General features: G+C 54.1%; 2 protein-coding genes across 5 annotated transcripts; both read left to right on the top strand.

Annotated features, from left to right (window-relative positions):
* The first annotated feature begins 3,455 nt into the window (after positions 1 to 3,455).
* On the top strand, positions 3,456 to 13,480 carry smpd4 (sphingomyelin phosphodiesterase 4). 3 transcript variants are annotated; one of them, XM_068314914.1, is made up of 19 exons: positions 3,456 to 3,590; positions 3,929 to 4,012; positions 4,165 to 4,251; positions 4,974 to 5,110; positions 5,198 to 5,273; positions 5,351 to 5,456; positions 5,591 to 5,643; positions 5,719 to 5,997; positions 6,112 to 6,183; positions 8,296 to 8,385; positions 9,789 to 9,940; positions 10,011 to 10,101; positions 10,182 to 10,279; positions 10,355 to 10,518; positions 11,590 to 11,795; positions 11,881 to 12,111; positions 12,293 to 12,424; positions 12,502 to 12,630; positions 12,709 to 13,480. In XM_068314914.1, the coding sequence occupies exons 2-19, from the start codon at positions 3,974 to 3,976 to the stop codon at positions 13,027 to 13,029; spliced, it is 2,463 nt and encodes an 820-aa protein (XP_068171015.1). In that variant the 5' UTR covers positions 3,456 to 3,590; positions 3,929 to 3,973; the 3' UTR covers positions 13,030 to 13,480. The 3 variants fall into 3 exon arrangements, with proteins under 3 accessions (XP_068171015.1, XP_068171017.1, XP_068171016.1); XM_068314915.1 differs by having other exon boundaries at positions 3,457 to 3,590; positions 3,951 to 4,012; XM_068314916.1 differs by lacking the exon at positions 8,296 to 8,385.
* Positions 13,481 to 14,225: 745 nt separating this feature from the next.
* Positions 14,226 to 25,951, top strand: LOC137595082 (DDB1- and CUL4-associated factor 1-like). 2 transcript variants are annotated; one of them, XM_068314912.1, is made up of 30 exons: positions 14,226 to 14,400; positions 14,881 to 15,059; positions 15,188 to 15,264; positions 15,343 to 15,416; positions 15,500 to 15,613; positions 17,144 to 17,281; positions 17,355 to 17,549; positions 17,996 to 18,097; positions 18,178 to 18,336; positions 18,566 to 18,745; positions 20,535 to 20,644; positions 20,859 to 20,958; positions 21,038 to 21,207; positions 21,278 to 21,402; positions 21,478 to 21,554; positions 21,730 to 21,876; positions 21,948 to 22,103; positions 22,178 to 22,714; positions 22,886 to 23,163; positions 23,239 to 23,434; positions 23,503 to 23,585; positions 23,661 to 23,745; positions 23,818 to 24,051; positions 24,170 to 24,263; positions 24,414 to 24,512; positions 24,587 to 24,660; positions 24,729 to 24,818; positions 24,907 to 25,050; positions 25,117 to 25,204; positions 25,291 to 25,951. In XM_068314912.1, the coding sequence occupies exons 2-30, from the start codon at positions 14,887 to 14,889 to the stop codon at positions 25,344 to 25,346; spliced, it is 4,155 nt and encodes a 1,384-aa protein (XP_068171013.1). In that variant the 5' UTR covers positions 14,226 to 14,400; positions 14,881 to 14,886; the 3' UTR covers positions 25,347 to 25,951. The 2 variants fall into 2 exon arrangements, with proteins under 2 accessions (XP_068171013.1, XP_068171014.1); XM_068314913.1 differs by lacking the exons at positions 24,587 to 24,660; positions 24,729 to 24,818; positions 24,907 to 25,050; positions 25,117 to 25,204; positions 25,291 to 25,951 and having other exon boundaries at positions 24,344 to 24,451.
* Positions 25,952 to 27,025: the final 1,074 nt, after the last annotated feature.

The following is a 27,025-nucleotide window of genomic DNA, read 5'->3' on the forward strand; positions in this document are numbered from 1 at the left end:
AAGAGGAAAGGAGGTGGATTAATCATCTATACCAACGATAGATGGTGCCATCCGGGACATGTGACGGTGAAATCAACACTGTGTAACCGCGATCTGGAGCTAACAGCTGTTAGCATCAGACCCTACTACCTGGCGTGTGAATTCTCACACGTCATCATCATGGCCGTCTACATCCCTCCACGGGCGGACCCTGAGACGGGACGAGAGACCATCTGTGGGACCACCTCTGCTCTTCAGACCCGGCACCCGGAGGCGCTTGTCATTATCACCGGTGACTTTAACCACGTCACCTTGGACTCATCTCTCCCCACAATGGTCCAGTGTGTAGACTGTCCCACACAGAAGAACAGAACCATCGATCTGTTCTACGCTAATGCTAAGGAGGCATACACCGCCACCCCCCTCCCTCCACTGGGTAAATCAGACCATAACCTAGTGTACCTACAGCCCACCTACATCCCGCTGGTGAAACGGCTGCCAGCAACAACACGACAGGTCAGGAGGTGGTCCCCGGAAGCAGAGGAGATGCTGAGGGACTGCTTCCAGACCACCGACTGGGATGTTATTGTGGGCTCACATGGGGAGGACATTGAGGGGGCAGCTCAGTGTTTTACAGACTACATGAACTTCTGTGTGGACACCGTGGCCCCTGTCAGGACAATCAGGTGTTACCCCAACAACAAACCATGGGTAACCAAGGAAGTCAAGGCTGTCCTGAACAGGAAGAAGCGGGCGTTCAGGAGCAAGAACGAGGAGGAGATGAGGAAGGCCCAGCAGGAAGTGAGACTCTGCCTGAGGGAGGCCAAGGAGGCGCACAGGAGGAAGCTGGAGAAGCAGCTGGGACGCAACCAGGTGCGGGAGGTCTGGAATGGGATGAGAACCATCACCGGACACGGGAAAGGGCGCAGCACTGTGGAGGGGAATATTGAACGAGCGAATGAATTAAACAGCTTTTTCAATCGGTTCAGCTCCCCCACCACTCCCGGCTCCTCGTCCCAGGCCTCTCCTGGCCTACAGACCTCTCCTGGCCTACAGGCCTCTCCTGGCCCTACAGACCGCTCCACTGATGCTCCCTCCTCCTGTGCTTCCTCTCCTTCCACCCCTGCCACTTCTCCCGAGCCCACTCCAAGAACTGCGAAGCTCAACGGCCCCACCTCAACCACTGGACTTCCAACCTCGCCACAACCTCCTGCTCCCACCACGACCGAGACCATCATCACTGCAGACCTGGTGACGACAACGCTGAGGAGGCTCCGTCCCTACAAGGCGGCTGGACCAGATAAGGTCTCCCCAAGACTCCTCCGAGCCTGTGCTTCGGAACTAGGGGACCCCCTGCAACAATTGTTCAACCTCAGTCTGCGGCTGGGGAGGGTCCCGTCACTGTGGAAGACCTCCTGCATTGTCCCTGTACCCAAGAAAGGACGCCCTACTGAGCTCAACGACCACCGACCGGTCGCTCTTACCTCCCACGTAATGAAGACCCTAGAGCGACTGGTCCTGGAGCTCATGCGTCCACAGGTGCAGGGTGCTATGGACCCTCTCCAGTTTGCCTATCAGGCCAAGGTTGGGGTTGACGATGCTGTCATGTACCTCCTCCACCGCACACTCTCCTACCTGGACGCCGGGGGCTGTGCCGTCAGAGTGCTCTTCTTCGACTTTTCGAGTGCCTTCAACACCATCCAGCCCCAGGTCCTGCAGGATAAACTGACCTCCATGGCTGTGGACCCCTACCTCGTGAGCTGGATTACGGACTACCTAACGGACAGACCCCAGTACGTCCGTATGGGGGACTGTTTGTCTTCTATGGTGACCAGCAGCACGGGGGCGCCACAGGGGACCGTTCTATCCCCCATTCTCTTCACCCTCTACACATCAGACTTCAAGCACAACTCGGATACATGCCACATACAGAAGTACTCCGATGACACCGCGATAGTGGCATGTATCCGGGAGGGTGATGAGGGGGGGTACAGGGCATTGGTGGCTGACTTCGTGGAGTGGTGCCAACAGAACCAGCTCCAGCTCAACGTCTCCAAGACAAAGGAGATGGTTCTGGATTTCCGGCGGGCACCTCCCTCTCCACAGCCAGTGATCATCAAAGGCAGTGAGGTGGAGGTGGTAGAAAACTATAAGTACCTGGGACTGCAGCTAGACAGCAGACTGGACTGGTCACTCAACTCCAACTGTGTGTACAAGAAGGGGCAGAGCAGGATGTACTTCCTGAGGAGGCTGGCCTCCTTCAACATCTGTCCTAAGCTCCTTTTCATGTTCTATCAGTCCGTAGTCTCCAGTGTGCTGTCATACGCCATTGTGTGTTGGGGTGGGGGGGCCAGGAAAAGAGATATGGACCGTCTGAACAGACTCATCCGCAGAGCGGGCTCAGTGGTCGGGCTGAGCCTGGACTCTGTGGATATGCTTCTGGAGAGCAGGACCATGTCTAAAGTTAAGGCTATCATGAACAACACCAGGCACCCCCTACACACCACCTTCTCCCAGCAGAGAAGCACCTTCAGCGGCAGACTGCTGTCACACAGCGCCTCCACAGAGAGGCTGAGGTCCTCCTTCGTGCCCCGTGCCATCAGGGGGTACAATGACTCTCCCCAGGAGCAGCGGGGGGGAGGTGGCGAGGTCAGCACGGGGTTGAATATGGATTTAATTTAATTTAATTTAAATTTAATTTTATACTGTTGTATATATATATATATATAATTTATTTATTTATTTATTTTTTATACTGTTTTATATTTTAATTCAATTTTATACTGTTTAAATTTTATTTTATACTGTTTATATTTTAATACTGTAATATTTTTAAATTTTATTATTTTAGTTATAGTTTAGTATATAAGTCCTGTTAGTGCTGCATGTGCCTGTCTGTTAGTGTAATGTATGTCTTGTGGTATGTCCTGTGATGTCAGTGTTTCCTTTTCTCCTGGTGTTTATCCAGTATTATTTGTTATTTAATGCCTGAGCAGTGGATATATGCAATTTCCTCCGGGATTAATAAAGTATCTATCTATCTATCTATCTATCTATCTATCTATCTATCTATCTATCTATCTATCTATCTATCTATCTATCTATCTATCTATCTATCTATCTATCTATCTATCTATCTATCTATCTATCTATCTATCTATCTATCTATCTATCTATCTATCTATCTATCTATCTATCTATCTATCTATCTATCTATCTATCTATCTATCTATCTATCTATCTATCTATCTATCTATCTATCTATCTATCTATCTATCTATCTATCTATCTATCTATCTATCTATCTATCTATCTATCTATCTATCTATCTATCTATCTATCTATCTATCTATCTATCATCCGTGTGTGTATTTTAATAGAGTGTAGGTTTCACCTCCTACCAGCAGGCGGCAGCAGCCAGCGGGGTGGCCGCTGACCCAAACACCAACGAAGAAGACTCCGGCGGCTCTTTCCGTCCGGTTTGAATCGCTGTGTTGACAGAAGGCGGCTGTTTGATTCGCTGCGGGTCGCGGAGGTGAAAACGTTCCCGTGTGAACGTTTAGCGGATCCACGGAGGCTGTCCCGGTCCAGAGAGACCCCTGTGCGGCGCGGTCAGTCTGTGGAGCTGCGCTAGGTCCCGCTAGCTACCGTTAACTACCATTAGCTACCGTTAGCTTACCTTTAGCCCCTATTAGCTACCATTAGCCACGTTTAGTGACCACTAGCTGGTTAGCTCCCATTAGCTACCGTTAGCTGGTTAGCTAGTTAGCTCGCGCTGAGCTGCCGGTTGTAGTTGAAAAGTGACGTCAGTAACTTTAAAGGTTTAATAGTTTAAAGGTTTAGTAGTTATTGTAAATGTTTAATAGTTACTTTAAAAGTTTAACAGTTATTTTAAAAGTTTAATATTTTAAAGGTTTAACAGTTACTTTAAAGCTGCCTCCATCTGCAGGCATCAACCTGTTCTTGTCCAGGTGGGGTCAGATCAGCGGTCCTGATGGCGGCCCCCACCCTCCAGCAGCCCAGCTTCCTGCTGGTGAGTCTGGGCCCTAAAGTATTACTAGAATATTACTGTACTGGAGTCATTTAAATACATACACCATAAGATTACATCTCATTTGGCCCCCATAGGTAAAATAAATACCCCAGAGGTTTTCTGTTGCTGAATTAGTTTTTTTAATATTCCAGGTCAACCTTAAAGCAGATTCAAGCACCAAAACCCTCCTCCAGCGATGCCAGGACCTGGTGAAAGTCATCGATGAGTATCCAGCCAAGGTACGATAACCAGTAGTAGCCACCAGTTATCACCACTAACCACCACTAGCCACCAGTTATCACCACTAACCACCACTAGCCACCAGTTATCACCACTAACCACCACTAGCCACCAGTAGCCACCACTAACCACCACTAACTAGTGAAGACGATAGACTATTAGAAAACTCACCACCTGCTGTTAGTTCACATTTATTCATTATTGAAGGAGTCGTCCTGTAGGAACTAAATGATGTAGGAACCAATGTTGTCCTCCTGTAGGAACTAAATGATGTAGGAACCAATGTTGTCCTCCTGTAGGAACTAAATGATGTAGGAACCAATGTTGTCCTCCTGTAGGAACTAAATGATGTAGGAACCAATGTTGTCCTCCTGTAGGAACTAAATGATGTAGGAACCAATGTTGTCCTCCTGTAGGAACTAAATGATGTAGGAACCAATGTTGTCCTCCTGTAGGAACTAAATGATGTAGGAACCAATGTTGTCCTCCTGTAGGAACTAAATGATGTAGGAACCAATGTTGTCGGGTCAGGTTTCCGCGTTAAGCATTAAGCTGCTGAATTGTTTTTCTAGTTGATGTTAACTATTGGTGGGTTAACTGAGAAACTTAATGAAGTCATCAAACATAAAGGGGCGTGTCTGACCTGTGATGAGCAGGAAGTGACATCAGCGCGTCATAGTGGTGGAGCCTGGGTTTCCTCACACTTCCTGTGTCCCCCCAGGAGCTGCACCTGGTGTTCCCCTGGCTGGTGGAGAGCATGTTCGGGAGTTTGGACGGCGTCCTCGCCGGCTGGAACCTGCGTCTGCTGCACCCGCGGACCGCCGACTTCCACATCGTGCTGGAGTTCCTCCACCCAAAGTACTTCCTGTCGCGCTCGCCGCCTCACGGGTTCCCCAGCAAACTAGGAGCCCCCATCTAACAGGGTTCTGTCCCCTCTGTCCCCAGCGGGCCCCTGATGAAGCTGGTCTACAAACTACAGGCAGAGGACTACAAATATGAAGTCCCAGTCCACCACCTGCCGGTGAGACATCTGGTCACATGACCGCCAGCTGGCCTCTGATTGGAAGCCTGATCTCTGTCCTCTGCTGTGTCTGTAAGGGTCCGGTGAAGGCCAGCATCCAGGAGGGGGTCCTCCCAGAATGCCCTCTGTTCCACAACAAGCTGCAGCTGCCGCCAGGTCACATGACCCTCAACATCGCCTTCAGTATCCTCCAATCAGCGATCAGGGACTGTGACGGGTTAGAGATGGGGTGGGGACACGTAGCAGTTAGCCGTTAGCAGGTTGTTGACACCCCCCCACCGCCCCCACCCCCGTTTGGTTCCTTAACGTTCCTGCAGACCCGTTTGAATACTTCCTGTTTTATTTCGCCGTCTGTCTCGTCACCCCGAAGGTGAGTCCCCCAGAACCCCCCTGTGCCCCCCGCGGGTCGCACCTGATCCCCCTGACCCCGGCTGCTGGTCTCCAGGTGTGTCCCCCGGGGCCACAGGGAGGCTCCACCGACAGCGCCTACTTCGTGCTGGTGGACACCTACCTGAAGTACTTCCTGCCCGTCGAGGGCAGCGTGCCCCCCTCCCCGCTGGACCCCAGGGGCTCCGTCAGCGCCCCCTCCCCGCGCTCGTCCGGCGTGTCACTGGGCCACGGCGTCCACGGCCCCAGCCTCCTGAAGCACCACATCTTCCACCAGCCGTCGGTCAACGCCGACCCCGCCGCCCAGGAGATCTGGAGGACCGAGGCGCTGCTGCAGGTCGGGCACCGAACGCCATACGCGTTCCCATGGAAACGCTGCACGCGTTCCCATGGGAACAGCGCTGTGCTTCTGTTGGGACCGACACGACAGCTTTTCCTGTTCCGTCTGCAGATGTTCGTGGAGGTCTGGCTCCATCACTACTCCCTGGAGATGTACCAGAAGCTGCAGTCTCCTCAGGTCAAGGTAAGAAACACCTGCCCACACCAAGCCCCTCCCCCCTACACCGCAGCCTCAGCAGCTGGCTGCTCATTGGCTGACCACCAGCCCGTTTTGTGTGGAACGTGTACCGTAGGGTTAGCAGGAACACCTGCGTCTGGGCAGAGGTCCCATCAGCAGGTGAACACGCCCCTGCTAGCAAGACACGCTGGGTTAGCTCAGGTAGCATGTAGCTAATGTCAGGTAACACGGAGCTAACTGCTCGGGAAGCTCAGAGTTCATGTTACCTCCAGGAAACAGTGCATCCTGGGATGCGCTTCACAAAAATGTGCGTATCCCAACATGACGTTTATACATCCCAAAAGTAATAACAGAATATACGGTAGGAACGACGCAAGGATTGAGTTTAGACAATAGTACAATATAGAAACTAAACACACTGTTGATTCAATGATTCTGTTAGAAATAATGTCAGAACTGTTTAAGTAAAAAGAAAAAAACAGTAAAATTGTACATTTCATCAAAACGTTAAAGCCTGGTAGTCATTTAAAAAACTTTAATAAAGACATCTCCATCTGTACTGTAGCAATATCAGTGATATCTGTAGTAACATCTGTAGAAACATCTGTAGTAATATCTGTAGAAACATCTGTAGTAATATCTGTAGAAACATCTGTAGTAATATCTGTAGAAATATCTGTAGTAATACCTGTAGTAATACCTGTAGTAATACCTGTAGTAATACCTGTAGTAATATCTGTAGTAATATCTGTAGTAATACCTGTAGTCATATCTGTAGTATCATCTGTAGTACCATCTCTAGTAATACATGTAGTAATATCTGTAGTACCATCTGTAGTAATACCTGTAGTAATATCTGTAGTAACATCTGTAGTACCATCTGTAGTAATACCTGTAGTAATATCTGTAGTAACATCTGTAGTACCATCTGTAGTAATACCTGTAGTAATATCTGTAGTAACATCTGTAGTAATACCTGTAGTAATACCTGTAGTAATACCTGTAGTAATACCTGTAGTAATACCTGTGTCTTTGTTTTAATGAACGTTCCAAAGCGCTTTAACAGACAAACCCAACAGGACTCTTGTTCCCTGGGGGGGTCTGACTAACTCCTCTCTCACTGCAGCTTCAAACAAACACGTGTTGCTGATTGGTTGATTTTAATCAGACAGAATCACACAGGTGAGTCCGGTGACCAGAATCCTGCGTGAGATCAAAACAAAATGACGATTTCCGGGTTTGAATTTTAAGTGGAGAAATGGAAAAACTGAATATTTGTGTTGAATGAAGTTCATCTAAAGGTCACCCCCCCGGAGACGCCGTCTGCGTCCGTCAGAAAATGTGTGTCAAAGACACACGGATGCACACAAACGTGAACACTGGAACACACCAACAGAAGGTTTCCGGTTCGGTCTGACCAGACTAACTGCTGTGTGAAACATGTTGGCGGTTGGTTGTAGGATCTTAAATGTTGTCCTGACTGGGCGTGGTCTTCTGGGGCAGCACCACACTGACAATCCGACCAATCAGAATTCAGAGGTTCTTCCTCCTGCGTTCATTTAAACCCAAACCTGAATTTAAATGATTTGGAACCCAGAAACTATTCTGCCTGAGACGAGCTGCCCTGCTCGGTCCTTCCTGTCATGTGACTGTGATGTCACAGCTGCTCAGTGTGGTGTGGCCCCGGTCAGCCCCGCCCCTGCCCCGCCCTCTAGCTGTTTAATTGTTTTCCTACAGTCAATATTTATTGTTTGTCTCCTCCCCTGTTTCTGCTCTTCCCTCCTGAACATTTAACCAATTTCTATCTGGTTGGATCCTCCTCTTCCTCCTTCTCCTCCTCCTCTTCCTCCTCCTCCTCTTCCTCTTCCTCCTCTTCCTCCTCTTCCTCCTCCTCCTCTTCCTCCTCCTCTTCCTCCTCCTCCTCCTCCTCTTCCTCCTCCTCCTCCTCCTCCTCCTCTTCCTCCTCCTCCTCTTCCTCCTCCTCATCCTCCTTTTCCTCTCCTTCCTCTTCCTCATCTGTCCTCCTCTTCTTTGCTTATCGTCCCTCCTCCTCTTCCTCCCTTGTGGTCACTTCTCTTCCTCCTCCTCTTCCTCCACCTGGTGGTTGGGGGTCCACAGCTGGCGCTGCTGCAGTACCGTCTCAGTATGTCCAGCATGCCGTGCCACCCCCACGTCCCCCCAGGCTCTGGGACGCTCCACACCTACCAAGTACTTTTACCTTTTCATTCCGCCCCGCACCTCTGGCGCCTCCTAGAGGTAAACCTCAGTGAGTTCGGCTCGTCGTCAAGGCTACTTCTCTCCGGGGCGCGCCGGCGCCACAGAGGGGGTGTGTGTTAGGGGCATCACCAGCTGGAGGCAGGTTACCGTGACGATGGAGTCAGGTTACCGTAACGATGGGGGCATGTTACCATAATGATGGAGTCAGGTTACCGTAACAACAGAGTCAGGTTACCATAACGATGGGGGCATGTTACAGCAACGATGGGGTAGGGTTACCATAACAATGGAGCTAAGTTACCGTAACAACAGAGTCAGGTTACCGTAACGATGGGTGCATGTTACAGCAACGATGGAGTCAGGTTACCATAACGATGGAGTCAGGTTACCGTAACGATGGAGTCAGGTTACCGTAACGATGGAGTCAGGTTACCATAACGATGGGGTTGGGTTACCATAACGATGGAGTCAGGTTACCGTAACGATGGGTGCATGTTACAGTAACGATGGAGTCAGGTTGCCATAACGATGGAGTCAGGTTACCGTAACGATGGAGTCAGGTTGCCATAACGATGGAGTCAGGTTACCATAACGATGGAGTCAGGTTACCATAACGACGGAGTCAGGTTGAACCTCCAGGCTGGTTCTAGGAGGGAAGTAGCCCTGACAGGAGTCATCCTGGAATGAGGCTGTGGAGCTTTTTGTTCTGCTTCCCTGCTGTGTTCTCATGCATGATGTTCTTCGTGGTTCTCCATGATGTTCTCCATGGTCCTCCATGATGTTCTTCATGGTTCTCCATGATGTTCTCCATGGTCCTCCATGATGTTCTTCATGGTTCTCCATGATGTTCTCCATGGTCCTCCATGATGTTCTCCATGGTCCTCCATGATGTTCTTCATGGTTCTCCATGATGTTCTTCATGGTTCTCCATGACGTTCTGCTTTGCTTTGAACAAACTTCCTGTCCTGAAGGCCAAAGGTTCTCTGTCCTGGAGCTTCTCTGTCTGTTCTGCCTCCAGAAGCGTGTCTCTGCTTGCTGACACGTAGCCGCTTGCTGTTAGCATTAGCATTCATGGAGCACTGAGGTCCCACCACTACGACGAGTCGACTCGTTTATGAGTTCAATTCCCAACATGCTTTGCTCAGAGCCACGCCGTGTTCGCTCGCTGCTGAGCGCTGACATACAGAAAAAAAAAGACCTCCTCCTGCCACACGGGGGCGATGCTACTTCCTGTTAGCACGAGACCTCCGTCCTCCATAGAACACAAGTCACTCTGAGCTGGGATTGGCTGCTTTGGACTGGGATGCGTTCCCATTGGCTGCTTTGTTGAGGCTGGGAGCTGATTGGCCGTCACGTGACTCTGCAGCGCCCCCTGTGGCCGGTTGTGTTCCCAGGAGCCGTTCCAGCCGACAGAGGAGCACGTGCTGGTGGTGCGCCTCCTGGTCAAACACCTCCACGCCTTCTCCAACAGCCAGACGCCCGAGCAGCTAACCGCCTCCCCCTCCGCCCACCACGCTCACGCAAGCCCCCTGGAGGAGTTCAAGAGGTGAGGAGCCCCGCCCATGCTGCGCCACGCCCATGCCAGCTGGTTCTGAGGCGTGTCCTCTTGTCCGCAGGGTGGTGGTCCAGCGCTTCGTCCAGCAGAAGCTCTTCCTGTTCCTGCAGCACTGCTTCGGCCACTGGCCGCTGGACGCCTCCTTCAGAGCGGTATGGACACACCCGCACGGACACGCCCCCACCGCCAGAACCCCCCCTGGACCTTCTGACGGCTGGTTTCTCCCGCTCAGGTGCTGGAGACCTGGCTGAGCTACATCCAGCCCTGGAGATACACCGGAGAGAAGATCCACCTCCAGCCGGAGCAGAACCGGACCGTCCCCGACACCTGGTGAGTCCAGAACCCCCCCCCCCCCAGGAGCCAGACGCTCTGGTGTGTGAGCTGCTGTTCCCCGCTCCTCCACAGGGAGGCGTTTGTGCAGGAGAACCTGCTGATGTACACCAAGCTGTTCCAGATGTTCCTCAACAGGAGCGTCAGGACCGACCTGGTGAACGTGAAGAACGCCCTGATGGTCTTCAGGGTCTCCAAGGTGTTCGCCCAGCCCAGCCTGGCCGAGATGGTCCAGAAGGGTGAGAGCGGGTCGGGTTCAGTGACGTTCGGTGGAGTTCAGTTGGATACTGTTGGGTTCTGTAGGGAGCTGTTGGGTTGGGTTCTGTAGGGTAATGTTGGGTTCTGTCAGGTAATGTTGGGTTCGGTTGGGTTCTGTAGGGTAATGTTGGGTTCTGTCAGGTGATGTTGGGTTCGGTTGGGTTCTGTAGGGTAATGTTGGGTTCGGTTCTGTCGGGTGCTGTTGGGTTCGGTTGGGTTCTGTCGGGTGCTGTTGGGCTCGGTTGGGTTCTGTCGGGTGCTGTTGGGTTCGGTTGGGTTCTGTCGGGTGCTGTTGGGCTCGGTTGGGTTCTGTCGGGTGCTGTTGGGTTCTGTCGAGTGATGTTGGGTTGACTTCTGTCTGGTGCTGTTGGGTTCGGTTGGGTTCTGTCGGGTGCTGTTGGGTTCGGTTGGGTTCTGTCGGGTGCTGTTGGGTTCGGTTGGGTTCTGTCGGGTGCTGTTGGGCTCGGTTGGGTTCTGTCGGGTGCTGTTGGGTTCTGTCGAGTGATGTTGGGTTGACTTCTGTCTGGTGCTGTTGGGTTCGGTTGGGTTCTGTCGGGTGCTGTTGGGTTCTGTCTGGTGCTGTTGGGTTCTGTCGAGTGATGTTGGGTTGACTTCTGTCTGGTGCTGTTGGGTTCGGTTGGGTTCTGTCGGGTGCTGTTGGGTTCGGTTGGGTTCTGTCGGGTTCTGTCGGGTGCTGTTGGGCTCGGTTGGGTTCTGTCGGGTGCTGTTGGGTTCTGTCGAGTGATGTTGGGTTGACTTCTGTCTGGTGCTGTTGGGTTCGGTTGGGTTCTGTCGGGTGCTGTTGGGTTCGGTTGGGTTCTGTCGGGTTCTGTCGGGTGCTGTTGGGTTCGGTTGGGTTCTGTCGGGTGCTGTTGGGCTCGGTTGGGTTCTGTCGGGTGCTGTTGGGTTCTGTCGAGTGATGTTGGGTTGACTTCTGTCTGGTGCTGTTGGGTTCGGTTGGGTTCTGTCGGGTGCTGTTGGGTTCTGTCTGGTGCTGTTGGGTTCCGTCGGGATCTCCCCGCTCCCCCGTTAACGGTTCGGCGTCCCACCAGGAGAGCAGCTGTTCCTGGAGCCGGAGCACGTCCTCCACCACCGCCAGCACCGGGGTCACCTGACGCCCAGCCACGGGGGCAGCTACCTCTCGTCACGGCAACGGGTGATGACCGATACGGTGTTCCGGGTGAAGAGCCACGTCTACGCCCTGGAGGGCCAGGACTGCCAGTACAAACAGATGTTCGGCGCCGAGCTGAAGGGGGCGGTGAGTCTGGGGCAGGGGGGCGTGTCCTGAGCCGATGGGCGTGCCATGTGTGGCTAATACGCTAACTGTCTGACCTGTGTCACAGGTCATGAAGCTGATCCAGATCATCGCTCAGGCCCGACACACAGCCAAGAAGATCTCGGACCACTCCAGCGAGGCGGCCGCCGGCCGCTCCTTCCTGTCCTGGTTCGGGGTGGGGTCCCACGACCCCAACCACACCTTCACGGGGGCGGAGCCTGAGGACAGCGGAGAGTGCCTGAAGAAGACTCACGAGTTCCTGGACAGGGCTCTGGAGAACCTGTGCCTCATCTTCAAGGTGAGTTCAGTTAACCAGCTGGCTAGTCAGCAGCTAACATTAGCAGATAACCAGCTAGTTAGCAGCTAACAGGCTAAATTAGCTGTCCATGATTTAATAGCTGACTAATCGTGACCAGTAACGACTAGTCAGACCTGTGTCTTCTGTCGGTGACCCCCCTCTCTGTGCTTGTGGCCCCCAGCTGAACCAGGGTCAGCTGACTCAGTTCATGTCCAATCTGGGCGTGTCCCAGGAGGACGGCGACAGGAAGCTGCTGCCCGACTGCATGCAGGGGGAGGACGGGCCGGTGCTGACGGAGCTGGGCCGGAGGCAGGTCAGTGATTGGTCAGGGGGCCCTGGAGGGGGCGGGGTTTCACAGAACAGAGTCTAACCTGGGGGGCGTGTCCTCAGATCATCAGCGGCCTCCGTCGCTTCGACATCCAGTACCAGGGTGACCCCGAGCTGCAGCCAATCAGGAGCTACGAGAACGCGGCGCTGGTGCGGCTGCTGTACCGCGTGTCAGCGCTGCTCAACCAGAGGGTAGGTGTTAGCGCTTAGCACTTACCTGTTAGCTTATCCATGAGTCAGTCTAACCCTGCTGTGGCTCCGCCCCCACAGCTCGGGGGCCACATGAGCGCCCTCTGCTCCCGCCCTGACTTCCTGGGCCGCCTGGGGCGTCACTACCTGACCAATCCCGAGTCCAGCCTGAAGCTGAGGCGGAGCCCCGTCCCCCGGCGGGCCCCCGACCAGAGCCGGGAGCCCCGGCTGAGCCTGAGGCCCCTGGCCAGCTACAGGACCCTCCTGCTGCTGCTGCTGCTCTACGCGCTGGGGGCCCTGCTGTCCCTCAGCCCCCTGTCCAGCACCCTCCTCATCCTCACCGGGGGCCTCCTCCACGGGCTGCTGGTCACACTGCTGGGGGACAAGATGAAGACGCAGTAGAGCTGGGGCCTCCAGGAGCCAGGGCCCTCCAGGCCTGGAACCGGTTCTGATCCGGATCCATGTGGGCCCCCCTGGGACGGGCTTCATTGGTCAGAACCGATGTGCTTCAAAGGAACGTTTCAGTTTGAATTCTTGGTGAGTTTTTCCTTTCAGAACCGAAACCAAAGCGTCTCCATAGCGACGGTCCAGCAGACGACCAGTGTGTGTTCTGACCCGTCACAGAGGGACATGTGTGTAAATAAAAACAGCTTTGTTGTGTTGTTTATTCTAACCCTGTCAATGGAATAAACTGATTTTTTCACACTTTGTTTTTCACTCGTTCATTAACGGATGTGATCAAACCCCCCCCAGCAGAAACAAGATGTCTGCACATACATGATCAATCAGATTGGTCAGGGTTCTAACATGTTCTGTTGTGTTCAATTAGGAGCGTGTGTGGAAAGAGTTAAAATAAAACTTTTTAAAATATTAAATTGTAGTGGAACTTTATAATGTGTTGATATTATTATAGAGTAGAACCCTGATATACATGTGTAAGTTTTCTTCTCAATGTGGCTGGTTTGTTATTCAATAATAAAAAATACTAAAATAATAATAATAAAAGTTTTAATATGTATAAATATATTTTAATATATATGCAGAGTTTATAAGTTTATAATTTGTTTATAAATTATATATCAGTAAAATAGAACTGATGAACGAGAGAAATGTATTATCACATTATTAATGCATTATGAATAAAATATATTTAATTTTTTATAAACATTTATCTTTAATACATATGTGTAATTTTATATAGATTTTATATATAAATTAAAACTGATGGTTTATTCCAAAGAAATGTATTATTTATTATTTTGCTTACTGTAAGTGACGTCATATTTTGCCTATTTGTACCGTTGTTTGATTTACGTGCGTTTTGTTTAATGACGGTTTGTCAAAGTTTTAAAGATGACTATTTTAGACGCAATAAAATGTTCGGACATAAATCCTTTTAGTTCCCTGTTAGTTTACTGTTAGTATTAGTTTATCATTGGTTCATTATAAGTATTAGTTTATTGATTCATTATTAGTTTATTTATTGGTTTACGTTTATCTGCGTTCAAGCAGTCGAATCCCAAATCCCACATTTTAACTACAAAGCCCAGCAGGACTAGCGCGGTGTGACGTCATCCAAAGCCGCCCGTCATAAGGTGACGTTGCGCGCGGCCGCCGGGAGAAGTTTGAAAATGAACGTGAAACTTTTTTCTCGGCGTCTTCTCTGACTTTGTTCTTCTCGGTCGGTTCCGGCCGGTACTTCCGGTCCCGAGCGGCGGAACTTTCAGGTTCGGAGGAGGCGGAGCTTAACGGCCAGGCGCGCGCGGGTCCCAGGTAAACGCGTGTTGTTGCTAACCGGAGCCCCGCGTGACATGAGGCTGTCAACGCTGCTGCCGCCATGCTGGTCCACCCCACCGGGGGGGGGGCAGGGGGGCAGGAGGGGGGGCAGGAGGGCAGGAGGGGGGGCAGGAGGGCAGGAGGGGGGGCAGCGGGTCTTTATTCAGGGTAAAACCACTCAGACGATCCGGAAGACGTGGCGGGAACGTAGGCTAGCTAGGATAGCATGCTAGCTGTCACCACGTCAGCTGACCCGACCGGACAGAGGTCATGGGGGGGTCATAGTCCCGGGGGGGTTGGCCCCCGGACATGAGCGTGAGGACGTTTAATGACAGAAGTGTATGACGTCACAGAGCTTTACCTGCATGTTTGTTTGTTGTTTGGACAGTGAAATGGAGCTGCTGACGTCATGACATTTGGGGGCGGAGCTTCTTGTCACACGTGTTCCTTAAATTTTTAATGTGTCTTTTTCTGCAGGCGTTCATGTCGTCCCTCAGCGACCCCCCAGCAAACCCCGTGACGACCCCCCCGGGGTCCCCCTCTTCATCTGATGCCGCCGCCACTGAGGACTCGAAGGCGGAGCTTGTTAGGCTGCTGGACCAATGGAAGAAGACCCCGCCCAACAGCACGGACCAGCTGGTGTCCGTCCTGTCCAGGTGAGAGGTCGTCTGTGGGCGGGGCTGAGTCTGACCGGTGGTCATCTGGGCGGGGCTGAATCCGACAGGTGGTGGTCTGTCTGTCAGGTGTGGGCGTGGCCTGACCATGTGACGCGTGTTTCCTGCAGGATGTCGGGGGTGATCGAGCGGGAGACGGCGGTGTACCACAGAACCGACCCCGACCCGTTTGACGACCGCCACCCGGGTGAGACGGGACGTTTGTTTGTTTGTTTGTTTACCTGTAAACGTTTGCTGAAGCCTGCGTTCTGATTGGCTGCTGCAGGGCGGGCAGACCCGGGGGGCATGCTGGGAGAACTGCTGAAGATGCTGTTTGTGAACCCTGATGTCACCAACGAGGTGACCACCCCCACTTCCTGCCCCCCCCCCGCTGTTTGTGCTGGTTGTTTGCTGGTAAATAACGCTCCTGGTTCTGTTCTCAGCTGTTTAACGTCTACCTGGTGGGGGGGGGGGACCCCGACCTGGTCGCCGCCGCCTGTCGCCTCCTGATCAACATCCTGCCGGGTCTGGAGACCTCCATCGTGTTCCAGGACAAGGTACCGGTTTAACGTCAGGGAACCGGTTTAACGTCAGGGAACCGGTTTAACGTCTGGGAACCGGTTTAACGTCGGGGAACCGGTTTAACGTCGGGGAACCGGTTTAACGTCGGGGAACCGGTTTAACGTCGGGGAACCGGTTTAACGTCGGGGAACCGGTTTAACGTCAGGGAACCGGTTTAACGTCTGGGAACCGGTTTAACGTCTGGGAACCGGTTTAACGTCTGGGAACCGGTTTAACGTCTGGGAACCGGTTTAACGTCAGGGAACCGGTATAACGTCAGGGAACCGGTTTAACGTCAGGGAATCGGTTTAACGTCTGGGAACCGGTTTAACGTCTGGGAACCGGTTTAACGTCTGGGAACCGGTTTAACGTCTGGGAACCGGTTTAACGTCTGGGAACCGGTTTAACGTCTGGGAACCGGTTTAACGTCAGGGAACCGGTTTAACGTCTGGGAACCGGTTTAACGTCTGGGAACCGGTTTAACGTCTGGGAACCGGTTTAACGTCAGGGAACCGGTTTAACGTCTGGGAACCGGTTTAACGTCTGGGAACCGGTTTAACGTCTGGGAACCGGTTTAACGTCAGGGAACCGGTTTAACGTCAGGGAACCGGTATAACGTCAGGGAACCGGTTTAACGTCTGGGAACCGGTTTAACGTCTGGGAACCGGTTTAACGTCAGGGAACCGGTTTAACGTCAGGGAACCGGTTTAACGTCTGGGAACCGGTTTAACGTCAGGGAACCGGTTTAACGTCAGGGAACCGGTTTAACGTCAGGGAACCGGTTTAACGTCTGGGAACCGGTTTAACGTCTGGGAACCGGTTTAACGTCAGGGAACCGGTTTAACGTCTGGGAACCGGTTTAACGTCTGGGAACCGGTTTAACGTCTGGGAACCGGTTTAACGTCTGGGAACCGGTTTAACGTCTGGGAACCGGTTTAACGTCTGGGAACCGGTTTAACGTCAGGGAACCGGTTTAACGTCAGGGAACCGGTTTAACGTCAGGGAACCGGTATAACGTCAGGGAACCGGTTTAACGTCTGGGAACCGGTTTAACGTCTGGGAACCGGTTTAACGTCAGGGAACCGGTTTAACGTCTGGGAACCGGTTTAACGTCTGGGAACCGGTTTAACGTCAGGGAATCGGTTTAACGTCTGGGAACCGGTTTAACGTCTGGGAACCGGTTTAACGTCTGGGAACCGGTTTAACGTCTGGGAACCGGTTTAACGTCTGGGAACCGGTTTAACGTCGGGGAACCGGTTTAACGTCTGGGAACCGGTTTAACGTCGGGGAACCGGTTTAACGTCGGGGAACCGGTTTAACGTCGGGGAACCGGTTTAACGTCGGGGAACCGGTTTAACGTCGGGGAACCGGTTTAACGTCGGGGAACCGGTTTAACGTCGGGGAACCGGTTTACTGGTTCTGCTAGCTTGGGGGTTTGACTTTAGTGCTAATGTGCTCTGTGCTAGCAGTCATGTGATGCGGCGTTGCCGTGGTAACGTCTCTAACGTGGGCGGTCCCTCCTCCAGGACGTCCTCCTGGCGACCCTGTTCTCCTGGGGGCGTGATGCCGAGCCGCCACTCTGCGTGTTCGCCGTGGGGCTGCTGGGCCGCGCCATGAGCGTCCAGGAGGTGGCGACGGGCTACCGGCAGGAGAACGCCCAGCTGGTGAGTGCCCCGCCTCCCATCGGGTGGGGTCTGAGGCCACGCCCCCACACTTAACTGACGTCTGTTCCGTCAGGTACCCGTCGTGATCCGGCGCCTCAGGGAGCTGCAGGCTCAGGACGCCAGGAGGGCGGGGCAACCGGCCGGCGCTTCCTGGTCGGAGGTGAGCTCTATGCTGATTGGCTCCGACTACTGCCTGTCGCCGCTGAGCCCGGCCATGGAGCAGAGGCTCCTCCTCCAGTACCTGACGCCGCTGGGAGACCACCAGGAGGTAAGACATCAGAGCCAATGACGCCTACATTACCCACAATGCCACTGAACCACCCACCGCGTAGTCGGGAGGGATCAATGGTTTGAATAACGCTGACCGAGTGGCGTCATTTGAGGCGTGTCGTGGGTTCCAATCCCACTTCTGACATCAAAGCCGGCCCTTCCTGTCGCCTGGAGACCGGGTCACTGACTTCCTGTCGCCTGGAGACCGGGTCACTGACTTCCTGTCGCCTGGAGACCGGGTCACTGACTTCCTGTCGCCTGGAGACCGGGTCACTGACTTCCTGTCGCCTGGAGACCGGGTCACTGACTTCCTGTCGCCTGGAGACCGGGTCACTGACTTCCTGTCGCCTGGAGACCGGGTCACTGACTTCCTGTCGCCTGGAGACCGGGTCACTGACTTCCTGTCGCCTGGAGACCGGGTCACTGACTTCCTGTCGCCCACAGCTGCTCCCCGTCTTCGTGCAGACGGACGCCTGCGCGCTGCTGATGACCTACGTGGACCTACGACACACCCGGGACGTCCGGCTCACGTTCGACGCCCTCCTGGTGAGAAACCCTGAACCTGAACACGGCTTTGATGTCTGACGGCTGCATGCAGTGTAACGCTGTGGCTCCGCCCCCTCCAGTTCCTGGCCTCGCTGCTCCTCCACAAGAAGTTTGCGGTGGAGTTCATCGCTAACGGCGGAGTCCAGAAACTTCTGGACATCCCCAGACCGTCGCTAGCGGCAACGGCCGTTTCTCTCTGCTTGTATTACCTGGCGTACAATCAGGACGCTATGGAGCGGGTACGGTTAGCGACACTCACTAGAGGAGGAGAGAGGGAAACGGTTCTTAAACCAGAATGTTTGGAGAAGCTAATGCTGCTGCTAGCCTGTTGAAGAAGCTAATGTCAGTGTTAGCATGTCGCACAGGTGATAGCCTGTAGAAGCTAATGAGAGGGTCTGTTAGAGAAAAGAACATCGATGCTAGCGTTAAATGTCACAAGCTAACGGGGTGTCTCTGCTGGATTCCCAGGTGTGCATGCTCCCAGAGGGCGTCCTGGCAGGCGTGGTGTCCTACGCCCTCTGGCTGCTGGAGTCGTCCCACGCCTCGGGCGTCTGCCACTCCACCATGTTCTTCTCCATCTCCTTCTGCTTCAGGGTGGTGCTGCAGCTGTTCGACCAGCAAGATGGTCTGCGGCGGCTGGTCAACCTGGTAGGAGCCTCCGGGCTTTGATGTCATCAGGAGTCCGATCAGGAGACTGATCTATACCTGTTGGCGAGACAGAGAGACAGAGATGGGAAGGACGTGCAGCAGGTTAGGGTGATTAAGGATAGGGATGGAAGTCTATTGACAGGTGCCAGTAGTGTGATGGGAAGATGGAAAGAGTACTTTGAGGAGTTGATGAACGTGGAAAATGAGAGAGAACAAAGACTAGAAGAGGTGACTGTTGTGGACCAGGAAGTAGCAAAGATTAGTCAGGATGAAGTGAGGAGGGCATTGAAGAGGATGAAGAGTGGAAAGGCAGTCGGTCCTGATGATATACCTGTAGAGGTTTGGAAGTGTCTAGGAGAGGTGGCAGTAGAGTTTCTGACTGGGTTGTTCAACAGGATCTTAGATAGTGAGAAGATGCCTGAGGAATGGAGGAGAAGTGTGCTGGTGCCCATCTTTAAGAACAAGGGAGATGTGCAGAGTTGTAGCAACTACAGAGGAATAAAGCTGATGAGCCATACAATGAAGTTATGGGAGAGAGTAGTGGAAGCTAGACTAAGGGCAGAAGTGAACATTTGTGAGCAGCAGTATGGTTTCATGCCAAAACAGAGTACTACAGATGCAGTATTTGCTTTGAGGATGTTGATAGAGAAGTACAGAGAAGGCCAGAGGGAGCTGCATTGTGTTTTTGTAGATCTGGAGAAAGCTGATGACAGGGTGTCCAGAGAGGAACTGTGGTATTGTATGAGGAAGTCTGGAGTGGCAGAGAAGTATGTTAGAGCGGTGCAGGACATGTATGAGGACTGTAAGACAGTGGTGAGGTGTGTGTAGGTGTGACAGAGGAGTTCAAGGTGGAGGTGGGACTGCATCAGGGATCAGCTCTGAGCCCCTTCTTGTTGCTATGGTGATGGACAGGCTGACAGACGAGGTTAGACAGGAATCTCCATGGACTATGATGTTTGCAGATGACATTGTGATCTGCAGTGAGAGCAGGGAACAGGTGGAGGAGAAGCTAGAGAGGTGGAGGTTTGTCCTGGAAAGGAGAGGAATGAAGGTTAGCCGCAGTAAGACAGAGTACATGTGTGTGAATGAGAGGGACCCAAGTGGAAGAGTGAGGTTACAGGGAGAAGAGATCAAGAAGGGGGAGGATTTGAAGTACTTAGGGTCAACAGTCCAGAGCAATGGAGAGTGTGGAAAAGAGGTGAAGAAGCGTGTCCAGGCAGGATGGAACGGGTGGAGGAAAGTGTCAGGTGTGATGTGTGATAGAAGAGTTTCAGCTAAAATGAAAGGAAAGGTGTACAAAACTGTGGTGAGACCAGCGATGTTGTTTGGTCTAGAGACAGTGTCCCTGAGGAAAAGACAGGAGACAGAGCTGGAGGTAGCAGAGATGAAGATGCTGAGGTTCTCTCTGGGAGTGACCAGGATGGATAGGATCAGGAATGAGTCCATCAGAGGGACAGCACATGTTAGAGGTTCTGGAGATAAAGTCAGAGAGGCCAGACTGAGATGGTTTGGACATGTCCAGAGGAGAGATAGTGAATATATTGGTAGAAGGATGCTGAGTTCTGAACTGCCAGGCAGGAGGCCTAGAGGAAGACCAAAGAGGAGGTTTATGGATGTAGTGAAAGAGGACATGAAGGTCGTTGGTGTGAGAGAAGAGGATGAGAAGACAGGGTTAGATGGAGGACACTGATTGGCTGTGGAGACGGAGAAGAAGAAGTCATCAGGAGTCCAGAAAGCTTCTGGGCTTTGATGTCATTGGTCTGTGTGACGTGTGCTGGTCCTCCTGTAGATCAGCACGCTGGAGATCCTCAAACCGGAGAACGAGGCGTCCAGACTGACGGACGATCAGACGTTTTCTTGCCGCCAGACGGCCAAACACACCTGCATGGCCCTACGCAGGTGAGGACGCAACGACCAATAGAACGGCAGAACATTCGGTAAAGTAGAGCCTCCAAGTACGAGTGGAATCCATGCGCCCCCTAGTGGCGGTGTCCTGAAGCGCGGCTTGTCTCTTGAGGGTCTACTTTATGAGTGTATTTCGTACCTGCAGCCTGAACCTTGACCCACCTGTGGGGTGCTAGCTAGCGCAGGCTAACTGTGGGTCGCTGTCCAGGTACTTCGAGGCTCACCTGGCGGTGAAGGCTGAACAGGTGAAACAGTCGCTCCACCCTTCAGACGGGGGGACCGCCGCTCCCCAGCAGCCGTTCTACAAGGTATTCCTGACTTCCTGTTTGTTCAGGCGTGTAACTTAGCTCCTCCCCTTCAGCGGACCTGCTTCCTGTGTGTCTCCAGGCGTACGTCTACTCCCGCGAGCAGGTGGTGGAGATGATGGAGTTCCTGATCGGGGGGGGTCCTCCTCAGCTCACCTGGGGGCCGGTGGACGACTTCTACAAGCTGTCCTGCGTCCCGTTGCTGCTGCAGCTCATCTCGGCGGCCTGTGATTGGAGGACGTACTACGGCAGGTAGCGATGCAGAAGCAGCTAGCGTCAGCGCTTGTCATGCTAATGAGTGACCACGCCCCCCTGTGGTCAGGAGCGACACGGTGCGCTACGCGCTGGACATCCTGGCCGTCCTGATGGTCGTCCCCAAAGTCCAGCTGGTTCTGGCCGACACCGTGGAGGTCCTGGATCAGAACAGGTCGCCAGTTGCCACCGTAGGTCAGTTGAACTTTGACCTTCGCTTCCTGTTGGTCCGTCGACCCGGGTGCTCATCAACGCCCCCTACCTCTGCAGGTATGAGCATCGTTCTGGGCGTGGCGGAGGGCGAGGTGTTCGTCAACGACGCCGAGATCCAGAAGTCTGCTCTCCAGGTGAGCACAAGGGTGTTAGCATGATGCTAGCTGTGAGTTAGCACGGTGTTAGCAAGGTATTAGCCGTCAGTTAGCGTTTAGTTAGCATGGTGTATGAGGGCCTTGCACCAGCGCCACCTGGGGGTGGGGTCAGCTGTTGGAGTCAGTCGCTAACCCGTCTGCCCCCCCCCCCCAGATCATCATAAACTGCGTCTGCGCCCCCGACCAGAGCATCACCACTGTGGGAGCGTTCGCCGCCGGCCCCCACAGGCCGCCCCCCCCGCCCCACAGCAGAGTTCTGGCCCACCTGTGGAGGGTGGTGCAGAACAACAACGGCATCAAGGTGAGGGTGACCCCAGGGACCCCGGTGGGCCCCCGGCCCGGCTCCTGACCCCTGACCCCCGGTCCCCCCAGGTGCTGCTGTCGCTGCTGTCGGTGCGGACCCCCCTCACCGACGCCGACCTGATCCGCGCTCTGGCCTGCAAGGCGCTCGTGGGCGTCTCACGCGGCGCCGCCATCCGACAGATCATCAGCAAGCTGCCGCTCTTCACCAGCGGCCACATCCAGCAGGTGGGCGGGGCTTGGCCTTCCATGCCCGGGACAGGCCCCGCCCCCCTCTCACGCTTTGATGTGTTCCCCTGCAGCTCATGAAGGAGCCGGTGCTGCAGGACAAACGCAGCGAACACGTCCGCTTCTGCCGCTACGCCGCCGAGCTGACGGAGCGCGTGTCGGGGAAGCCCCTCCTCATGCGCACCGACGTCTCATTGGCTCGTCTGCAGAGGGAGAGCGTCGTCGCCCAATCGCGGATCACTTTTTCTCAGAAGGAGCTGCTGGTTCTGATCCGGAACCACCTGGTGGCCAAAGGGCTGCACGACACCGCTAACACGCTAACCAGGGAGGCTAGCCTGTCCCTCTGTCCCGGCTCCTCCTCCTGCCTCACCCCTCCCCCCTCCTCCTCCGTTCCCAGGACGCTACGGATGGCGCCTCGTGTCGGAACCTCCCCCGCTGCCTCCCGCCCCCCCGCGAGCTCCTCCTCCTCCTCCTCCGCCCTCACCCCTCCTCATCCTCACGGCCAGATTAGTCGGATTCTGTTCTCACGGGAACGCCCGGCAGGCCACGCCCACTCAGGAAAGAGGCTTCGCTCCCTGAGGCAGAAGTCGGATCACGGTGCCTTCATCCAAGTCGGTGCACGCCATTGGTCCGTTCACGAGTCGTCGTCCGTCAGGGAACGCTAATGTAACGTCCTTTAAGCTATTTTACTTGAAGCTACATAGCTTAGATGGACCAGGTGCAGGTGGGTCTTGACCCGGGTCCTGACTCGGGTCCTGACCCGGGTTCTGGTCTCCTGTCAGACTCCAGCCATGAAGAAGCAGCTGGAGTCGGCCCTCCCCTCCCCCCCGACGCTGGACAGCATCATCACCGAGTACCTGAGGGAGCAACACGCCCGCTGCCCCAACCCGGTCACCACCTGCCCCCCCTTCTCCCTGTACGCCCCCCACCGCTGCCCCGAGCCCAAGCGGCACCGCCAGGCCTCGCCCAACTTCAGCGCCCGCCTGGGGAGCCGGGCGCTGCCCTCCAAGTACGGGGGCGTGGACCAGGCGAGTCTGGACCGACGCCTGATATTCAGCAGGTAACCGGGGAACCCAGGTGGGCGGGGCGGGGGCGGGGTCTCCAAACGCCACACAGTGTGTGTGTGTGTGTTGAGGTTCCGGCCCGTGTCGGTGTTCCTGGAGGCCGGCGGTGAGAGCGGCTTCACCTGCGGCGCCTTCTCAGGGTATGAGCGCCACCTGGTGCTGGGGACCTGCACCGGGCACCTGAAGCGCTACAGCGTCGCTAGCGGGGCGCTAACGGACGAGCACGACTGTGAAAGCTCCTCCTTCACACACCTGGAGTCCTCCAGGGTGGGTCCACACACACACACACACACACACACATTCTGCTGCGCTAATGCTAACGCTAACGGTCTCAGGACGGGCGGCTCCTGCTGACCTCGGCCTGCTGGGGCGTCCCCCTGTCGGACCTCAGGAGTCTGGACGGCGCCTTCACCAGGAGGTAAGACTCCGCCCCCTTATGCACGCAGGCTCCTCCGGCCCGCCCCCTCTCAAACCCCGCCCCTCTCCCCCTCAGGCTCTCATTCGCTGACGAGCATCATGTGGAGTTCAGCAAACTGACTCAGGACCGGGTCGTCGGCACCAAGGACCAGGTGGCCCGCGTACGTGGCCCCCCCACCCTGTGACCCCGGCCCCAAGCGGTCCCGTGTGTAACGTGTCCCCGCCCCCTGCAGGTCTACGACATCCAGACGGGCGTCCGGACGCTGACCCTGAGCGACCCCGCCCTGGCCAACCACTACAAGCATAACAACGCCACCTTCAGCCCGACGGACGAGCTGCTGCTGAGCGACGGCGTGCTGTGGGACGTCCGCCGGCCCGGCGCCGTGCACAAGTTCGACAAGTTCAACACCAGCATGAGCGGCGTGTTCCACCCCCACGGCCAGGAGGTGGTCATCAACACCGAGATCGTATCCTCTGGGGGGCACCGGGGGGCCGTAGGGCTCCACGTGTCGTTAGCATGCGTTAGCGGCCAGTTAGCATGCGTTAGCTGGCGGTGGTGTTGCGTGGACCTTGACGTTGCTCCAGTGGGACCTCAGGACGTTCCACCTGCTGCACACGGTCCCAGATCTGGACCAGTGCAGACTGGTGTTCAACGGGAACGCCACCGTCCTCTATGCAGGTGTGTGTGTGTGTGTGTGTGTGTGTGTGTGTGTGTGTGTGTGTGTGTGTGTGTGTGTGTGTGTGTGTGTGTGTGTGTGTGTGTGTGTGTGTGTGTGTGTGTGTGTGTGTGTGTGTGTTTCCTGAATGCCTAACTGTTACCCCCCCACAGCGCCGCTCCAAGGCGATTACGAGCCGATTAACCAGGTAGTGGAGAGTCCGTTTGGATCGACCTTCAGGACCTTCGAGGCTTCAGGCTACAAACCCATTGGTAGAACCACTTCCTGTTTTTGATGGTCTGTTTGTTTGTTGTTTGTTTGTGACTCTGGGCTCGTCTGGTTTCAGCCACCGTGGACGTGAAGAGGAACATCTTCGACATCTGGACCGACACCACAGACTGCTACCTGGCCACCGTTGAGGTTCGACCCCTGACCTCTGACCCCTGACCCCTGACCCTGCCAGCAGCTTTAATGTTTGTTTTCTGCAGAACCTGGACACGGCCAGTCTGGACACGGTGTGTCGTCTCTACGACGTCGGGCGGCAGAAGCTGGCCGAGGAGGGGGAGGATGACGATCAGGTAGACGTTACCACGGCAACGGGAAAAACAAGCAGCCAATCGGGTGGCTGCTCGCCACCGCCTCATCGGTTGCTTTTGCTCCGCCCAGGACGATGAAGACCAGGACGACGACGAAGACTCCTCCGACAGCGCGGATGATGATGATGGTGATGAAGACACGGACCCGCTCATCGCCCGGCTGGTGAACGGCAACGACTCCAACAGGCGTGACTCCTCCCCCACGGAGCAGGAGGTACCAGAGCCCCACCCCAGGCCCCGCCCCCCCACCGGTTTGCTCTAACTTGACTTCCTTTCCCAGATTGCAGCGCTTCTCGGCTACGAGTACGGTGACGACAGCTCCACGAGCCAATCGGATGGAAGCGATAGCGAGTCAGACCTGTCCCTCGGTGAGTGCCCCGCCCCTCGCTGAGTGCCCCGCCCCTTCGGGTACCAGCTGGTTTTTGATCCATTCACGCGGTCCGTTCTTTCTCAGGACCGTCGTACGACGAGGCCGACGCCCCCCGAGTCACCCGGGCCCGCCGGCTCTGAGACGCCCCGCCCCCCCTGTTCCCTTTAGAACCCGCCCACCAGCGTGGCCCAGGGGGGCGGTACCTCAGGCGGTATGTTTGGACCCGCCCACTGGAGGTCTGTCCTGACCCGTTCAGACCCGGGTGGAGCTCCTTCAGTGGTGAGGGGGAGGAGCCTGTTGAGGCCACGCCCCATCAGGTGAAGGTTCACCTGTTCGCATCCAATCAGACGTCAGCAGGTGTTAAATTATTTAGAATTTTTGTTTCAGGTGAATCTTTAGTGACATCACTGGTGACATCACTGGTGACATCATCATGTGTTGGTTCTGGTTCTACATTGTGAATTTCCTCATCAAGTCAGAAACCCCCCCGTAGGCCCCCCCACCCAATCCATTCTCAGGGACGGGGGGACGAGGGGGCGTCTACAGACGTTCACCTGGTCACTGCTGTGGCGATGCTAACGTTAGCTCCCCTCTGGAGTCGGGTCAGCTGCTGATCAGCTGCTGAACCTCTGACCCCCCGGGGGGGGGGTCTCATTACGGGTTGATGACACGACCTCAGCTGACAGGTGATGAAGAGGAAGGTCAGCTGTTTAAGTGAAACTTGTTTATTAATAAACAGGAAGTTATGGACAAAAATTGAACACTTGTTTATTCTTGACTCGTCTTTTCGTAACAAACAGTAACGACTGTCAGTCGATAACCGATAGGCGTATTGTGGATCGATTGATTGGCCACTAACTTCTGCCGTCATTTCACTCCAGAAGAGTGTGTGTGTGTGTGTGTGTGTGTGTGTAAACATCTTTAACGAACTGATGTTGAATTACTTTAACAAAGTTCTTTTTAGTGTCTTTATAAACACTCTTCAAACCTTCACACGTAGCGCTACTGACAACGTCGCGTAAACCCTGCAGCTAATCTGTTTCAGTGATTGATTGGTGGTAATAATTAATATTAAATATATGAAACCAGGAAGTAAACTTATTTGTAAATGTAAAATATTCTTAAATAGTAAAGGTTAAAAAAGAAGAGCTATCCTCCGTCTACACGTCTGACACACGCTAAGCTAGTTAGTTTTATAAATCAATAAATTAAACTTTCACTCCTTCACTTTTTCATTTAGCTAACTTTAGCGGCTAACACAACAGCCACCCAGCTAACAAACGTTAGCTACGACTGTTAGCTAAATCAAATTTAAACAAATTCATCAAAGTACCTTTACCAAAAAATAATTTGACGTTTGACTTTAAATAAAAAAAATTAAAAATGTAAAAAACGTGATAAAATTCTGTAGTTAAAACAAAACGTCTGGTTTAGAGGTTTTTATTTTTTTACATTTCCTCTGCAACGCCTTGACGTCACCACGTGACGGGGCAGGCCTGCCTGTCGTGATGACGTCATGACTGTGTTGCCCATGAATGAACACGCGGTGGCGCAATACCCACAACAAACCAGCGTACTCCGCACACGCGCCTACCGTAAACCAGTCACGGTCACGAGAGGGATGTCACGTGTGGTCGTGACAGGTTGAGTCGCGCGGGGTTTTGCGGTAAAGAACTTTTTCGCACTAAAAACGCGCGCGCATATGTGTGTGTTCCTCGTCGCGCGTCCCCTGGAAGGATTAACTTCTGCGAACGCGTCAGCTCAGCGCGCGCTGCGCTGCCGCTGCCGCTACCGCTACCGCTGCCGCTGCCGCTACCGC

The sequence above is a fragment of the Antennarius striatus genome, chromosome 5, assembly GCF_040054535.1.
Source record: "Antennarius striatus isolate MH-2024 chromosome 5, ASM4005453v1, whole genome shotgun sequence".
In the NCBI taxonomy this organism is placed as follows: domain Eukaryota; kingdom Metazoa; phylum Chordata; class Actinopteri; order Lophiiformes; family Antennariidae; genus Antennarius; species Antennarius striatus.

Coding starts and splice junctions, on each gene's coding strand:
- smpd4 (XM_068314914.1), top strand. CDS start 3,974: ATGGCGGCCCCCACCCTCCAGCAGCCCAGCTTCCTGCTG. Junction 5,111..5,197: donor CTGGAGTTCCTCCACCCAAA/GTACTTCCTGTC, acceptor CTCTGTCCCCAG/CGGGCCCCTGATGAAGCTGG. Junction 12,425..12,501: donor CGGAGCTGGGCCGGAGGCAG/GTCAGTGATTGG, acceptor GCGTGTCCTCAG/ATCATCAGCGGCCTCCGTCG.
- LOC137595082 (XM_068314912.1), top strand. CDS start 14,887: ATGTCGTCCCTCAGCGACCCCCCAGCAAACCCCGTGACGACCCCCCCG. Junction 24,513..24,586: donor TTCAGGCTACAAACCCATTG/GTAGAACCACTT, acceptor GTCTGGTTTCAG/CCACCGTGGACGTGAAGAGG. Junction 25,205..25,290: donor CGAGTCAGACCTGTCCCTCG/GTGAGTGCCCCG, acceptor GTTCTTTCTCAG/GACCGTCGTACGACGAGGCC.